Raw genomic sequence first — 17,741 nt, forward strand, 5'->3', positions numbered from 1 at the left:
GCATTTTATAGACTTAGTGTTAATGCCATCGAAACCAGTGCTAGTATTTACGTCCAAGCTCGTAATAATTTTCTGTACCTCTTCTATAGATGTTGGATTAAAAGTAGACAGTTCAGACACAATCTGATCAGTATTTCTAGCCGCATTCGTAAAGGTCTTATTGTTGTGAAATTTAGCAGGTATCGCTTGAGCTAATGTTGATCCCACCGACGAGAAGAAGCTGTTGAAGACTTCACATATTTCTTTTACATCAGTCACGGGAGCGTCGTTTCCAATTTGTAGCTTGGCTGGTACTGCGTTGTTCTTGATTTTATTGCAGGATAAGCTATTAATAAGTTGCCACATCTTCATAGGTTTGTGTTTACAGTTAAAAAACTTCTGGCGGTAGTATTGGCTTTTCATTCTTTGTATATCTTTAGCTACCGTGTTCCTCTCTTTTAAGAAATTAGTTTCAATACTTTTGTCATTCGGGTTGCATTTATATTGATGCCATAAGGTGTTTCTACCATTTATTTTGTTAATTATGTGCTTGTTGATCCAGTCTTGTTTAGGGGGGTTTAAAATTTTAGTCTTTTTACCTTTGCTTTTACCTATATTTTCAGTTATATTAGCTTCCAAAATATTATAATCGATGTCTTTTCCATTACTCTGTGTTTCAGCCATATTTATATATAGTTTGTCATAGTCTATAGCGTCATATTCGGTTCTGATTATAGATTTGGGTTGGCATGTTTTTATTTCGAAGTATATTTGTCTGTGATCTGACATCGTGGATTCTATGAGGGCATGGTGAAATTGATGTTGGGTGAGATTCGTAATAACATGGTCAATTATGGTTTTTGTTGTTGAGGTTTTGCGTGTACAGTATTCAGGGTCAATTTTGTTGATGATTCGATATCCGTTTTCTAGCAATGTGTCCTTGTAATCAGTTACATCTTTATCTTCGGCGTCCAGTAGGTCATAATTAAAGTCACCAAATGCCATGCCTCTGTTCCGTCTGGCCAGTTGTTTAGAAAAAGTTTCCAGGAATTCCCTCTTACTTGTCCGTCCTGGTTTATAAACGGCACCTATGTCTAATGCAAACTTTTCTAAGTGTATCCATAAATAATGGTTGTCATTTTGGTATAGTTTTTCCGTTTCATAATGTTTTATATTATTGTGAGCAAAGATGGACACTCCTCCTCCTACATTAAATCGATGGTGGTAATAATGAGTGAATCCTGGTAGTTGAAATCTTTCAGCCTCATCATCGGACTTAAACCAAGTTTCTGTAAGTATAACTATATGTATTGTAGGCGAGAATGATTTCAGTACACATTGAAGTTCGTCGAATTTTCCTGGCTTAACAATGCTTCGGGCATTAGCATAGAATATTTTTAAGGCTTTTCTGTTGGTTGAAATGTTATCGTATCTGGTGGAAACTTGATAAGTAATGTCTTCGGAGGATAGGTTATCAATAGCTATTCTTGAAAGTTTTTTGGAGCCTCTTTGATAATACGAGGGATGCCCTTGACATATTTTATACGTAGATGACTCTCTCCATCTGTAATTCGACGTTCCAGTTCGGCCTTAAGGTTTTTAAAAAGCATTTGCTGGTGAGGGGTTTGGTCATAAAATATTCTTAAGTTGTCATCTTGCAATTTAGTCTTGTTTCTGAGTATATCTTGAGCTATTTCTGATGCCTGGAAGGTCACCTTTATTGGTCTATTTGTATCGTTCTTATATTTACCAAGACGCTTAGTTATAACAGGGTCTGGGCAATTTGAAGATATTTGTTTTATAATTTTTATTACCTCATTTTTGTCTACAGTTTGCCATTCTTTTGGGTCCAAATTGTTAGGTTCCGGGATACCACTAATAATTATGTTTTTGCTTCTCCAGGTGCGTTCGGCAAGCTCGGTTGCTATTTCATCATAGGAGAGATTTTTAGTTTCAGATGAGTTGGACTTTATTGTTTGTATTTCTGTCTCCAAGACTTTGATTTTTTCGTCGCTTTTGTGAGCCGAGCTTGCCAATTTTTTCAGCTCAGATTGCATTATTTTTTGTTCCGTTGTAATAGTTCCAATTTGTTTATCGAAAGCTTGCATCCCGGTTTTTATGTCAGTCATTTGTTCTTTAATAGTTGAAATGTCCTCCACTATTTTATTTGTTTTTATATTTTGAGATTCAATAGAAGAAGAGAGAAGCGACATCATGTCGGTCATTTTTTTCTGAATATCACTCAGTTGCAAGTTAATTTCTATTTCATCATCAGGTTGTTTACGTTTACCACGGAAAGTAATCGAAATATTATCATCATCTGAGCTCATAGTTGGTAAGTTTGGTATGGAATTCGATTTGCCACTTCCAGTAGGCGAGCGTATCGGAATCATGATCTTTGTTCAACTTACAGACTAGTTTGCCGGTGCAAGTAGGGTGGGAGTGTGATCCTGTGGAAGTGAGTTGAATAATCGGAGCCCGTCTTCTTTACCCGGGGGGGTGAGGTGTGGGGGTCACGCCGATCACTCAGTCAATACAGAAGTAAAAGATAATAGACACACGACACTGCACTTTTCAATATAGTAACTTAGTCGGTTACGAATGAAGTTCAAAGTTGACGAGCGACAATATTAAAAATTTAGAGAAAACTAGTCAACACGTCCGCCTCGTACGCGCTTCGCTTCGCAATTTTCTTAACTCTTGTACCGAGTGAGAGCCCTCAGCGCTCCCCATTTGTCCGGCCAAGTAGTTAATGCCATCTGCGGCGAATCTACAATGAGTCACAACAGACGTATGAGGCCTATGACGCTGATGATACCAATATTGATTGACAGGACAACTGCCCATTAACCCCGAACCCGGACCAACTCGACCGTGATGAGGACAGGAGCGACAAGCGAGGTGACGCCTGTGACAATTGTCCCAGAAGATACAATCCTGGCCAAGAGGACGCCGACGACGATGGACTAGGAGATGTCTGCGATCCCGACATGGATAACGATGGTCAGGAACATAGTAGCTTTTTTTATAAGTTAGGTACATTTTAATAACTGGTAGGTAGGTACTCTACTTCAACAAACTCAACAATTTTTAAACGTAGAACCACTAAGCATCTAAATAAAAGAGATCGAAAACTCCTTCCTAGGTATAAACATCGTATCACGCACGCGTAACATAGCCGCGCGTAGGTAAGTAGGTCTAGTGACTGTTTCGCGTCGTTCGATTTACATTGCTGCACAGTAAAAACTCAAAATCTTAATTAAACATTTGCGACAAGAAAAATACCTACCATCGTGTTTAGTACAATCAAATAGACGTTCCATTTTTTTTTGTTACGATGTCATTAACACCAGGTATATTACACTTGTGTTACTAAGTATTTGGATTATTCGAATGGGTGCAGATCCATGATACACTGAGAAAGCATCGTTTGGAAAACGCGTGACTTACATGGCAGTGTCACGGATTTGAATCCTGCCTCAGGCTCTATACTGTTGAAATCGACTTTATAAGTTTGCATTCATGTTTGGATCATAGATAAATGATAGCACGTAGTTGCATGGGGTTAGCACACATTGTGGGGTTAAAAAGGCCACAGTTGCTTCATGGCCATCTTGCTATTTGACATTTATTGGCATTGCGAACTTATAGTAGGAAGTTAAGCAGATCTACGCACTTTATTGTAGGATTAACCATTGTGTAGAAGGCACAAGGCCTTTTATCCACTTAATGATTTGGTATCAAAGTTGTCTTCTGACTCCTTGAAGCCAGTTCATGTGTGAATAAACCTGCCATTTATCATTCTCAGGTATTCTGAACGAGCAGGACAACTGTCCTCGGGTGTACAACCCTCAACAAGAGGATATGGACGAGGACTACATTGGGGATGCCTGCGACAACTGTCCGAGGGTCCGGAACCCTTCACAGGAAGATGGAGACAAGGATAACGTTGGCGATGCATGCGACAGCGACGTTGATAGAGACCAGTAAGATTTTTTTCAAATTCTTCTTCTATCGTGGTGTCAGGGTTGCTATTGAGCCGCCAAAGGCCCCTGACATGACTCATGTAACGACTACATCAGTAAGTAGTAACCGGGACCAATGGCTTAATGTGCCTTCCGAAACGTTATAATTAGAAGAAAAATAAGTCCGAATAATAAGTCCGACATTTTATCACGTTTTTCTGACGTCATGATGTGCTTTTCCATACTAATTCCATCGAAATCCCGTATTTTGACATTTAGTAAAAATGAACTGATTTGACTAGTTGGAAACTAGCCTGTTCGTTCCATTGAGTCTTTAAGATTGACATAAAAAAATGCTTTGCCCATATTTCTGTTTTCTAACCAGGGATGGTATCCAAGACGGTATCGACAACTGTCCAAACTTAGCGAACAGTGACCAACAAGACGTGGACAATGATGGTAAAGGCAACGCCTGTGATGACGATGATGACGGTGATGGGATACCTGACCTCGAAGACAACTGTCCTTTGGTCCACAATCCTGATCAGCTAGATTCTAACGGTGAGTTTCTTCTATCGTGTGGGTTATCAAAATCAAAATAGTTTATTTGCTTTAAATAGTACATCATATGGGTGATTCTTAAATAGTTTTCAGAGAACCCAAAAAAAATAAATATATATTTTTATGAGTTTTTATGATGCAAATCAAAAGTTTATGTCAAAAGCATATTTTAGATGCATATGGACAAGCTTAATACCCTCAGGAATATTAAAAAACAAGGGTAGAAAAACACGGTTGTGACATTTGTGCCTCGGTCGTGACATCACTAAACATGGCTGTGACACAATATGACATGGATGTGACTGTTTTACATTTTTCATTGTAACTGTTACTGTTATTTTTTTGTCATCTTAGTTTTTTGTCTCAATTGATTGGAGCGATTAGGCAGTAAGCAAACACTGAATTCCGTTCCGTCCGTTCTTTCATTGTGTATGCTTGAAAAAGTAGAATTTGGTGATACTTACTATTTTTATGCACTGTAATCTGCAATGTACCTAACCTGAATTGATGCAATAAACGTTTATTATTTATTTATTTAATTGGTTTAATCAAAAGTATTTATTTGGTAATCTTCTTTCTGATTATGAGATACTTAACTAAATCGCAATAATTGAGATCGCGTCATAAAAAAGTAAAATCCTATATTTAAAAACTGTAATGCTCTCTTATCTGCAAATGATGTGGAAACAAAAAACCTTTATACTTTCGCCTACCAGTAGGGGGTTCTTGCAAAACAGAAACAACGTCTTCAGGACCTTTTTTTACTTATTGTACATTTGCCGCAGATGGCATTAACTACTTGGCCGGACAAATGGGGAGCGCTGAAGGCTCTCATCCGGTACAATGTTTTAGACAACAGGCCTGAGGGTGGCCAGGTGGGCGCGAACCTCGGCTCAGGGCGTCGTCTGAGAGGAAAAATATTTGAAAGAGTTAATCGACCCAAGTGGGTCGATAACAATAAGCGCTGTATTGAGGGAAGTCGTCCACCACGCCGGCGGGGTCAGTATCGGGGCCCTGAAGTGTTTGGTGTCGCGAGCTGATTGGTTGCCTCTATGGCTAGAGTAATCGGGTCGTCGGGATCGTATATTACGTCCTTCGGACGCCGATACTTTTCACTACCGTCCCTAAGCGGGATGTATTCGGAAGCTGCAACTACCAGGGGATTTGGGTGGTGTGAAGCAGAATCGAAAAAACGTTTTGAAGCTAAGTTGCCATTGGGCAATGGTTGGCAGACCTAGGTCAATGTGCAGATTTCCATTGCGAAGGAACCACGGAGCTCCCGTGGCTTTCCACATGAAACGATTTTGTATTACCTGTAGATAGTGGATTTGAGAGGGACTCGCGTGAGTGAAAACTACCCCTGCATACCTATGGTGGTGAAATTCCGTCCAATCATGACCTCATGATCGGACGGAATTTCACCTTATTCCTAAAGGACAATTTACTACGCTTGTTAAGGAGACAATGAAGACGGCCCATTACAAATGCGCGCGATTGCATTTGATATGGGCCTTGAAAGTAAGACGTCTATCTAAGACTACGCCGAGATATTTGACTTACTCCTTCCAATCGGCTTGCCAAACATCTTGATGACTTTAAGTTGACGGCGTGACCGTGGCGTGTTATAATAGCTCTTTGAAAAGTACACCGCTACACTTTTCTCCGGGTTTACCTCGATTCTCCATTTGCGAAACCACTTGCCCAAGGCATTGGCCGCGCGTTGGAGAATTCTAGTCGTCATAACTCGACCACGGTACGAAGAATAGATAGCTGTATCATCCGCAAATGAAGCTAAAACCAAACTGCTCTTGTGGAATAAGACTATTGGATTCGGCGTAGTCCCGTAATCTAGCAAATATGAGCCGCTCATAAATCTGCCCCATGGTATTGAGGAGACTTATGGGGCGGTAACTCGAAGGTTCGTTTTTAGGTTTCCCAGGCTTTGGTATACCAATTACAATTGCTTCTTTGACTTCTTTGACGCAGTTGCTCATGGCAACGTTGAATATTGCCGTTAGTAAACAGATGAGGGGAGCACCGAAGTTTTTAAGGACACGATTCGTGATACCGTCTGAACCAGGGGCTTTTCGGGTTTGAAATTTTTTGATGATACCTAGTACCTTTTCCTCAGTGACCTGTGGAAGAGGAGGATCGGTGCAGAAGCCCTACGCTGAACTTCAGAGTTCACCGTCAAGCGGTGCCTACGATCGATAGGGAGAGTGCTGGGCGAGCATTGGGCTTCGCGACTGTCGGCAAGGCATTCGGCTTTTTCGTCATCGTCAAAAGCGGGGGGTTGGTTAGGCCTATTGAGAGGAGGAGTAGGAACAACCGTATCCTTTTGCAGAGACCTAGACAGCTGCCAGATGGCCTGGTGATGGGGCTCAATGCCGCTCAAAAGATTATTCCACCGATTCTGTCGCATGTCATTAATACGTTTTCTTACAGTATGCTGCAAGAGACGCAAATGACGACGACATTCCTCGGTGCGATTGAAATCATATGCGCGGGTGGCTGCGTTTTTCTCATGGATGTCGGTAGGCAGTTTCCAGCGATGGTCTTCCATCTCCAGAACCTGTGCTGAACTTTCGTTCAAAACCGACCTCACGTGATCCGTGAGGGAGTTAATAGCTGTCGAGGCCTCCTCTAAGGAGGTTATTTCTACTGGGAACTTCAGGGCCAAGATCTGCAGAATCGTTGCTATTCCAGGTAAAGACCGTGTCTCCTGATATCACGCTATGATACTTCTTCTTAGTAAATTTAGTGTAGTAAGGGGGATCAGGGTTGTCGTTATTTATACTAACAATTTGACCAACAAATGTTTCTTCTTGAACTCAGTTAGTTTCCTTCCAATCCCGAAATCCACCTCCGTAACAATACCATACAACCGCCTAAAAACCCCTGCCTAGTGTGGCTATGAATAATTTCCTTCCAATTATCTTGGAAGAGGCCCTTGCCCTATACTAGGATCTATATGGACTAGTAAAGTAAGTACTCGTGTGTAAGCATATCAAACAATAATATAATTTATAAAAGCAACAAAACCCACAAAATTATTGAAATAAAAAGAATGTCACGATCGTGCATTATATGTCACAACCATGGGTTTAAAAAGTCCACGGCTGTGACATTTTTATCATTACATGGTCGTGACAATTTGAAACGTGTTCGATATAACCCAAAAGCTATCCACGATACTGCAAATCTTAAGTAATTATTTTAAACTACACTGTATGACGTGCATATTACTTTTCAAACAATAGTGTAACACTGATACTTAAGTTTAAAACTCTTACACGGCGTTGACGAGTTAAGGTTGTCCTTTTTTTAAAATGTAAAAGCAGATTGAGTTTATACTGGTCTCAACGCTCTTAGCCATTTGTAATACTGACAAGATGATATTGTTGCCGTTCTAAAAAAACTTAGAAATGGTTGTCAATGTCATAGATTTATTTCTACCGAGTATTGCAATTTTAAAGTGTCGCACACGGTCGTGACACAAAAACTGCTCACAAAATGTATGTTGTTCAAAATCATAAATAGTGTGCATTATTTATATATTTTGTTAAACAGTCTTATAGAACAAAGGTTCGTCTTGCATAGTTGTTGTAATATTTCGAAAAATAACATGCCACATCTTCAGAAAAAAACATTTTATCTGCAATTCTGGCAATCTCACACGACACGTTCCGTGACATTTATGACTTCTAATTTTTTTAAATATAATATCTAATAATTTTATGGCAAAAATTATATCCGGACACGATACTAGAAGTAATTACCTAAGTAAAATAATTCAGGGGTCACCGATTTTCCTAAAAAACATATACAATTCTTACAACTCACACAAAAAAACGTAAGAATAAGAATCACCCATATATAACCCCGTTATTGGGACTTCCTAGTAAGCCTCATTTAAAGACCTGTGTCAGGAAACCCCGCTCTTCCTAATCGGTTTTACAACTTTGATCAGAATCAGAATCAGAATCAGAAATAGACATATATACGACATATAGATATACGAGGGGCGGCTGAAAAGTTATGAGCCTAAGGTATTAAAAATACTGATAGATGTGTATAAAAAAAATATTTTTCTATGTAATCTCCCTCTACTTCAACACACTTCTTACATTTATTATAAAGCGCTTTTAACCCGATCAAAAAATATTCGCCGTCTTTGTCTTCGAAATGTTCGTTTACGGCCGCCTTCATTCCCTCGTCACTGGCAAATCTCCGTCCTCGGAGGTCCTTTTTTAAATCGGAAAAAAGGAAATAGTCGCTAGGGGCCAGGTCTAGACTGTACGGTGGGTGGTTGATTTCTTCAAATCCAGTCTCGGCAAGGGCACGCCTTGCAACTCGCGCAGTGTGGACGGGCGCATTGTCTTGCAAAAACAGGACACCTTTCGCAAGTTTGCCTCTCCTTTTCTCGACAACCACTTGACGCACTCTTGTCAACAATCCAGCATAATAATTACCATTCATTGTAGTATTTTTGGAAAGGTAATCTATAAACAAAATTCCTTCACAATCCCAAAAAACAGTGGCCATGAGCTTGGACGCCGATCTTTCAACTTTGAATTTCCGAGGCTGCCTTTCTCCTTTTTCTATCCACTGCATTGACTCCTGTTTGGATTCAGGATCATACTGTCGAATTTATGATTCATCAACAGTGACAATACGCGAAAAAACATCATCAGGATTATCACCACAGATGTCCAAAAACTCCTGCGAAGTTGTGACGAGTCGCTGTTTATCCAACGGCGTGAACATTTTTGGCACCCATCGCGCACACACCTTTTTCATGTGCAAATGATTATGCAGAATGGCGCCGATTCGGTCCTTGCTAATGCCTATAGCTTCAGCTAGATGCCACAACTTGAATTGCCGATCTTCAAGAACAAGTTTTTTTACTTTTTCGATGTTTTCTTCGGTAACGGCGGTGTTCGGCCGCCCCGGCCTGGGGTCATCTTTGAGCGACTCCCTGCCATGTTTGAATTTTCGGCTCCAACGTTTTACAGTGGCAAACGAAGGTGCAGACGCTCCGTAAACAGTAGACATGTCTTAAAATATTTCCGTCGGCGTTTTATTCTTCTTTGTAAGGTATTTGATGACAGCTCTGTACTCGAATTTCGTGCAATTCGCGGAATACTCAGACATGGTGACGTTTAAGGTTCAATTACTAAAAAAGTACTGATGCTAAAGACATGAAAATTGAGATTTATATTGCTTGAGATACCCTCAATTAGTGCTGTACCGCGCGGCTCACTAGTAATAGTTAAAGGTACTTAGGCTCATAATTTTCCAGCCGCCCCTCGTATGTATTGATAGTACATATATCTATTTATTTCTTTTAACAATAATAATCAATCAAGTTATGAGGTGGATTACTGGTGTCAGGGTTATTATTGAGCCGCCAAAGGCTCCTGGCATGACTCATGAAACGACTACGTACTTACTACTTACGTATCAGTAAGTTGTAACGGCTTAAGCTTGAACCTGGGGATTCGAGGCGGATTAGCATGAATTAGATCTTTCACAAATCTCGAGGCAGACCATCGTACATTGGTTCAACGAATCGATAATCCGAGGATATTATGAGGTACGCAGGATTGCAATGAAGTAGACTTACTCAGGACCAGAAAGAGCGGTCTCGCCATTGTATGCCTTGAAATCATTGCATTTCTGAGTTTTAACATTGAGATATTACACGTGTAAAACTTTCGCTGTGTAGAAATAAAACCCTCTGCAGACTATTGGTTAGTAAAAAATAAAATTGTAGGTAGGTTGCTCCTTCTTCTATCATGTAGGTTGTGAGGTGGATGATCATCCTCCTCAAACCTGGTGTCAGGGTTACCATTGAGCACGTTGTCTCGGGCTATTAGAAGAGTAGGTAGGAATAATAAATGAATAAAATGTCTTCAGGTGACGGCATCGGCGACATTTGTGACAACGACAACGACGGAGACAAAGTGATAAACGAACTGGACAACTGTCCCAACAACTCCAAAATATTCCGCACTGATTTCAGGTTAGTATTTTAAAGAGGACATACGCGTGTTACCGAATAATGTCCACACCGCGTAAGCAGGTTTCTCGTAAATAACAAGTTTCTTCTAGGTTTACCCCTTCTTTTGTTTCCTTCAATTTTTCCTTCTTCAATGTTCTTTATCAATGAATCGCGTCCTATCATATTTCCTCTCCGGTTGTGTAAAGTATGTATTATTGTTATTTTTTTTAACTCTTTCCAGGACTTTTTCATTGACACCAGCCAGGTTATACCCTTCATCCTTCGCTAACACCACATTTTATTATTAAACAGTTTATCATGAAATGATGTATATTTCCACAGAAACTACATGACAGTCCGTCTGGACCCCGAAGGTGAGTCCCAGCAGGACCCGAACTGGGAGATCTATAACCAAGGGGCGGAGATCCTGCAGACCCTTAACTCCGACCCCGGTCTGGCTGTCGGCTTCGAAAACTTTGGAGGCGTCGACTTTGAAGGCACCCTGTTCGTCGATACCCAGATCGACGATGACTACGTCGGTTTCATCTTCGGGTAAGTACTCAAATTCTACAATAAAGTGCGCGGCCACGGGTTGCTTTAATTACGTTGACCTAGAACAGTGCTTAGCTGTTTTACACAACGTGTCGTAACAGCAGACCACGGAATAACACTGGCTACCTGCTTCTATCGTGTGGGTTGTGAGGTGGATTACCGATCTCATCAATCCTGGTGTCAGGGTTTTTATTGAATCACCAAAGGCCCCCGGCATAGCTTACGTAACGACTACGTACTTACATCAGTAATTTACTTCGTTTCTTTATTGATGTATGTAGTCGGACTGGCTATGATCATGATACACTTCTGTCGCTTCTTTTACTCTCGTCTAAATCATCATATGTGCTGGCTAGTTTAAAGAACTATTGCCATGCTGACCATATATGGTGTTAAAATTAGTGTGGTTTAATTAGTTTTTTATAACCTTTTTTTTAAAAGGTATTTTTATGTTGCAATTATCAACATATGGCATGCGTCAACGTGAATAACAAGCAACAAGAAAGGTACCTAGACTGTATCACCTTCTACAGATACCAGAACAACAAGCGCTTCTACGTAGTGATGTGGAAGAAGAACACACAAACGTATTGGCAGACCACACCGTTCAGAGCAGTAGCTGAACCTGGCATACAGTTGAAACTGGTCAACTCCAAGACTGGCCCCGGAAAGACTATGCGGAATTCGCTGTGGAATACCGAGTCTACCCCCGATCAGGTTAGTGAAGCGGTTGTGTAACGCTTGGTAACAAGAACCCGAAATTATTATGTAGGTGTAAATCGTAAGTAATTTCGGTATTGGCTCAAGAGGCTAAAAGCATCGGAGTCTAGCTTCACTATAAATTATACTACTACTACTCCACTCCACTATTACTTCTTCCACTACTTCTTCTTCTTTCTTGTACTACTTTCTTGGTAAATTCTACCAGTACAATTTAAAGCTAAACCCCTCGCAAACATTCAGGATTCACTAAAGACTGCTGGATTTTCAACCTGGTATTTGTGATCTGTAACTTCATTATGCCGGCGACAAGGTTTGGTTTAATATCTCAATGTAAAACTCAGAAATGGAATGATTTCACCGTTTGTCGGAAATAGCTCGCTGTAATCCTGACTGAACGTCATAACTTAAAAGTTGCCAACGGCTTACGTGCCCTCCGAAGCACGGAGCATTCAGCCTGCAATGTCCTTATCAAACATAGGAGAGTCTCATAAAGTGATATCAACAATGTGCCCATCGGGAATTGAAACCGGACCTCCAGATCGTGAACCCACTACTCTAACCACTAAACCACAAAGGCTGTTCATGAAACAGGGTTTGAAATCGAATGTACAATATTATTTCGTTTAACCAGGTAACTCTCCTCTGGAAAGACCCTCGCAACGTTGGTTGGCGCGAGAAGACCGCTTACCGCTGGCGTTTGCTGCACCGTCCGAAGATCGGCCTGATCCGTCTCAAGATCTACGAGAACAACCGCCTCGTCGCCGATTCTGGCAACGTGTATGACTTCACCCTCAACGGCGGTAGACTCGGCGTCTTCTGTTTCTCCCAGGAGATGATCATCTGGTCCAACTTGGTGTATCGGTGTAATGGTGAGTTGGGATATAAGTTCATTCTTTGTTCTGCATATGTTTTTCAATCTATGATAGTCGGAAAGCATTGAAAGCCATTAAAACGCAGTAAGTATCAAAACTTTATGCGGTACGTATCGTTTAAGCAGAAGCATTTCGAATTGGAAATGTATATGGAGACATAATGATGGAAAATGCTATATCGTCAACTGCACAAAATGCCTCGAACACAATGTGAGAGGCAAGCGTTCTATCAACTGGGCTACCACGGCTCGTCACAAAGGGAAAATGAAGTCGAAAAAAGATATTGACTCGGACGGGACTTGTACCAGCAGCTCTTGTCTAGCCGGGACGAGCGTGTTCACCATTACACCACCGGGTCCTCCTCCTGTCCATGCGAAATTCTTTTGATCTATTATTATTATTGTTATAAACTCACGCCTATTTCCCACCGGGGTAAGCAGAGACTATAGAATTCCATTTGCTTCGATCCTGACACACTTCTCTTGCTTCCTCCACATTCATCAATCGCTTCATACACGCACGCCGGTTAAGAGTAGATCGTATTGAACCTTTTCTAAGGACATCTCCAATTTGATCATCGTAAGTCCTTCTCGGTCTTCCTCTGCCAGCTCTACCATCAACTTTCGCTTTATATACCGCTTTTGCAATTCTATTATCCTTCATCCGCTCAACGTGTCCAAACCAACCTAACATTCCCTTCTCAATCCTAGTCACTATATCGTCTTTTACACCACATCTCTGTCTTATCACACTGATCTATGTATGTATGTATGTATGTATGATTTATGGATATATGAGTGCGTCGGCTTAATGACGATACGTAGACTTTTTTATATTGTTATTTATGATTGCTCTGTATATAATGTGTCACAAGTTTTAATATTTTATCTGTCTCCATATCTCTCTGCATTATTGCTGTTGCTTGATCGTGAAAATGTTATTTCGTTACAGACAAAATTCCTTCGAACATCGTATCGGAGCTGCCCACCCGGCTACAGAAGAAGCTTGACGTAGACCACGACTTTATCTACGCGTAGAAATGAAGACTAAACCTCGAATTTTAGTTTAAAGTGCCAAAATATGTAAATACATATTTTTTTTACAAAACTTATGCATTTTCTACTTTGTTTTTTTGTAAACATAATTTTAAGTTGTAAGCTAATTATATCGATGCAGTTTAATAATAAGAATTTTAACAAAAATTTCTTTTATTGATATTATTAAAGTGTTAAAAATATCGATGATAACGAATGAGGGAAAAAGTGCTGGAAAAAGTAGAATAAAAAGAACCGTAATAAAGACTGTAGAAAATAGATTGGCCACCTGACCTGAGAACCGGAGAAAATATAATTGGCCACCTGATACGACACGATTCGTTTATAAAGAACATCATAGAAGGAAAATTTGAAGGAAAGAGAGGAAGGGGTAGACCTAGGAGAACATTTATGAAACAAATAAAAGAGAAGGTGCAGGTCGTATCGTATCAGGAGGTGAAGGATTTGGCGGAGAGAAGAGAGGAATGGCGATTACTCCACCGACAAGAGCGCAGCTCTTAAATAAAGAGAGAGAGAGAGAGAGAGAGAGAGAGGACGAATGACGGATTTTCCAGGCTACGTTCAGGCTACATTACAGATGGCGTTGTATAGCTTTACCCTGATAATTACCTATTATCTCATTACTCCCGTACATCATTTAAAAACAATGTAATAGCAGAAGCATATATAAAAAATAATTGTTGCTTGATATTTGGATCACATTAGTATATAATTACGTTGCTACCCATATTGCTTTTCTTTGTTATGATCAGAATATTAAGGGATGTTATTGTGCCTGGGTGTAATAAAAAGGGTCATCATTTATACCCAAAAACAAAGTTAAAATATGCATATGTCGGTTATCCATGAAATTAGAAAGTTAAACGAAGAAAAATATGTACAGTCATGAGCAATATAATGTACCCACTTTAGGACACTGTCGCACTAACATATTTGACATTTAGTGAGACTTGCAGTTCAATTTGTCAAAAAAGTTAATGTGACATGGTACCAAAGTGTATACATATTAATGCTCGTACCGTACAGCGCCATCTATATTGTTTTTGAGGAACGTAGCCTGGAAAGTCCCTCATAAAAATAAAAAAAAATATCAATCACCGTTATTGTAAGTTTCTGACATAAAGTCTAATGATACCTCTGTCAAATCGATTTTACGGTTCTCGACTTGCCTTGCACCTCATTGATTCCACAGCCATCCACTTATTCTTCACTTCATTTGCTCTAACCGCTCTCGACCTTACGTTTCCACTTAAAGAATCATTTTGCTCCGATAACCACAAGTCCTTCAGCAATCGGCGCTGCATACATCTAGGCTATAGCCTAGTCACAAAGAGACACAAATGAGTACAATGGGGTGGTTTCCAACTAGACAAACTAGTTACTTATTACTAAACGTCAAAACACAAAATTACTATTAAGTATCATCAACAGCTATTTACGTCCCACTGCTGGGCACAGGCCTCCTCTCAATCAACCGGAGGGGGACTATTAAGTATATAATGGAATGGTATAATATGGAATTCATATGAAATGTGAGGTCATAGAAAAACGTGACAAAATGTCGCACTTATCGGAGGTCCGTGTTTTTCTATGACTTATTATGTTATTATATTAGGTACACTTTGATGTACACAAATAAGTTAAGTACTTAAATAAAAAAAAGAAAACGTTTTTTGTCACCTTTGGACTGAGCCTTTAGATCTGTCTTTATTTAGTCATAATTTATTTTTGCCCTATGAATGGAACTACCCAATTGGTTAGAAAATTAGGTATTCTTTTTTGCAGTTTAGACGTTCTTTATAAAGTTATCCACATAGGATACTAAGACTTTTTGCAAGTATTAGTTGCAGGCCAGTGGCAGACATTTGACGGACATAACTTTCTGACATCCGAATTTGTTTCGAATTTGGTCACCTAACTGTGACAGAAGTTTTTTAGTTTTATTGAGTTATTTTTTTAATCCTTATTTGTAATTTTATATTGTAATGGAGTCGCAAAGCTTGGATAATATAGAGAATGATTCTGGTGACGGAAGTGCTTGTCGAAACATTCAAGTGACTGCGGATGTTCACGAGCAAGAAAATGTCAGTGTAGAAGGCAGTGACCAGACTGATACTGAGCTAAGGGCCTTAGCAGAACAAGTTGTGAACAAACAAAGCGACTTCGATAAAATTTCGTGTGACGTCATGGACACCTCTACAGATCCACCGCCAAACAGCGGGGATGGTTCAGTCGCTAATGAGATCGTTAATTTTGGGATAGACGCGCCGAGCAACAGCAAAATCAATACTACAATAACAAAGCGAGGGCGTAAAGTATACGAAGCGTCTCGTCCGTTCTTACCAAGGAAATGTAAGGCCAGGGCTTATGAGTCTTTGAAGAGGATCGCCAAAGGTATTGTGATAACGTCAATGCCAATGGTGAGAAGACGAACGAGGCCTAAAAGGTTGAATCGGAAGCCGGTGGCGAGGCGAAGGAACCACGTGGCGCTGGTGCGGGGCAGAGGTAGGAACGCCACACGTAAGAAGTCTAGACCTTACGGCCGAAGACCAGCGCGGTCAAGGCCCATAAATGAGGAAAGCGGTACTAGCATATCGACAATATCTACTGGCACTTGCAGTACTAGCAAGTCTGATGAATCTTCTCAACACGATCACGCATTTTATTGATATATATGAACAATAGATTATCTACTTACATTATCAATTTTTTAGAAAATAGATTTACGGATTTATTATTCGGACTTTGATGATTGGTTGCTACTTTGTCAATTCGTCTTAATAAATTTACATTTTGAATAGTTTGACTTTTATTGCCAATAGGCTCATAAGCAACTCAAAATAAAATTGGAGGCCTCCTGTGATACTACTGCGTAGTCCAACAGACCTGGGGTCCTACTGGGTAAGACGAAGCCGATTCAGATTGGAGCAAATCGGACATGGATTTGATTCTGTCGTACCGCGTAAGCAGTCGATGGCGATCCCCGAATCGTGACGTTATATGCAAAGAACGTCGAAAATTACCTGGTACCAAATGCCGAACTTCGATTTAAGTGCTATCTGAATCGTTTTCAAAGTCGGTAGGGCCCCAGAAATATAGCCACCTATACACAAATTGTATCCAAACAGGCATTTGTTACTCGGTAAGCTCTTAATAAAATTAGATGAAACAAAACAAGGTAAGTAGTATTTGAAACGAAAGCTAATTTCATTGTTACTTTACCACTTGCAGAGTCAGGCATTGTTTTCGTCGTGCAATAACATAGAATAAAGAACGGAAACTCTTTTACTGACCTCGCCGGCGTGGTCGACGGTTTCCCTCATACAGCGCTTATCGCTATCGACTCACTACAGTCGATTAATTCTTTTAAATATTCTTCCTCTCAGACGACGCCCTGAGCCGAGGTTCACGCCGAACTGGGTACCTTCAGGGCTGTTGTCTTAAATTTTGTACCGGGTTAGAGCCCTCAGCGTTCCCGATTTGTCCGGCCAAGCAGTTAATGCCATCTATGGTAAATCTACAATAAGTCACGTCAAATAAAAAAAAAAACAAAAAGGATACTCCTTTCTCCGCACCCTCTGGGTCTTTAATCTTGAATGGCCGTTAAGCTGCTAAGGAAGGAGAGCGCGCAAACTGTTTCTCGCTTGCACATACGCTTAAGGCGGCTCACGTTAAGAATGAGACTTTTATAGTGTGCGTCAAGCTAGCGGCCTCAAAAAAAAAATGGGCACGAAAAAATAATTTGACCATACCAAAAATTTGTACTCTTATTGGAAAAAATAGTACCTGTTGTAAAAAAAATTGTACCATCACGGTTCTGGATTTATAGCCATGTTTTATTGCACTTGCTAGCTTGACGGTGAGCGAAATTTGGCGAGAGTTAACGACAAGGTCTTTCGCTTTGATTTAAACGCCAAAAAATAGTACCGAAATAGTACTCACCCCTTGCAAAATACCGAAATTAGTACTTCAACGGTTCCAAAGTTATAAAGGCAGTTCTTTGATCCCGCTGGCTTGACGTTTTGAAAAT

At 40.2% G+C, this 17,741-nt stretch overlaps 1 protein-coding gene across 1 annotated transcript in view; it reads left to right on the forward strand.

Annotated features, from left to right (window-relative positions):
* LOC126374145 (cartilage oligomeric matrix protein) overlaps nucleotides 1–13,845 on the forward strand; it is a 53,166-nt gene extending 39,321 nt beyond the window's left edge. Inside the window, exons 14-21 of the mRNA XM_050020613.1 lie at nucleotides 2,814–2,982; nucleotides 3,788–3,965; nucleotides 4,330–4,505; nucleotides 10,425–10,530; nucleotides 10,852–11,061; nucleotides 11,595–11,778; nucleotides 12,416–12,653; nucleotides 13,608–13,845. Of these exons, the coding sequence (XP_049876570.1) occupies nucleotides 2,814–2,982; nucleotides 3,788–3,965; nucleotides 4,330–4,505; nucleotides 10,425–10,530; nucleotides 10,852–11,061; nucleotides 11,595–11,778; nucleotides 12,416–12,653; nucleotides 13,608–13,693 (1,347 nt within the window). The 3' untranslated portion in view covers nucleotides 13,694–13,845. The remainder of the gene's footprint in view (nucleotides 1–2,813; nucleotides 2,983–3,787; nucleotides 3,966–4,329; nucleotides 4,506–10,424; nucleotides 10,531–10,851; nucleotides 11,062–11,594; nucleotides 11,779–12,415; nucleotides 12,654–13,607) is intronic.
* Nucleotides 13,846–17,741: the final 3,896 nt, after the last annotated feature.

This window comes from Pectinophora gossypiella, chromosome 17 (assembly GCF_024362695.1).
Source record: "Pectinophora gossypiella chromosome 17, ilPecGoss1.1, whole genome shotgun sequence".
NCBI classification, from domain to species: Eukaryota; Metazoa; Arthropoda; class Insecta; order Lepidoptera; family Gelechiidae; genus Pectinophora; species Pectinophora gossypiella.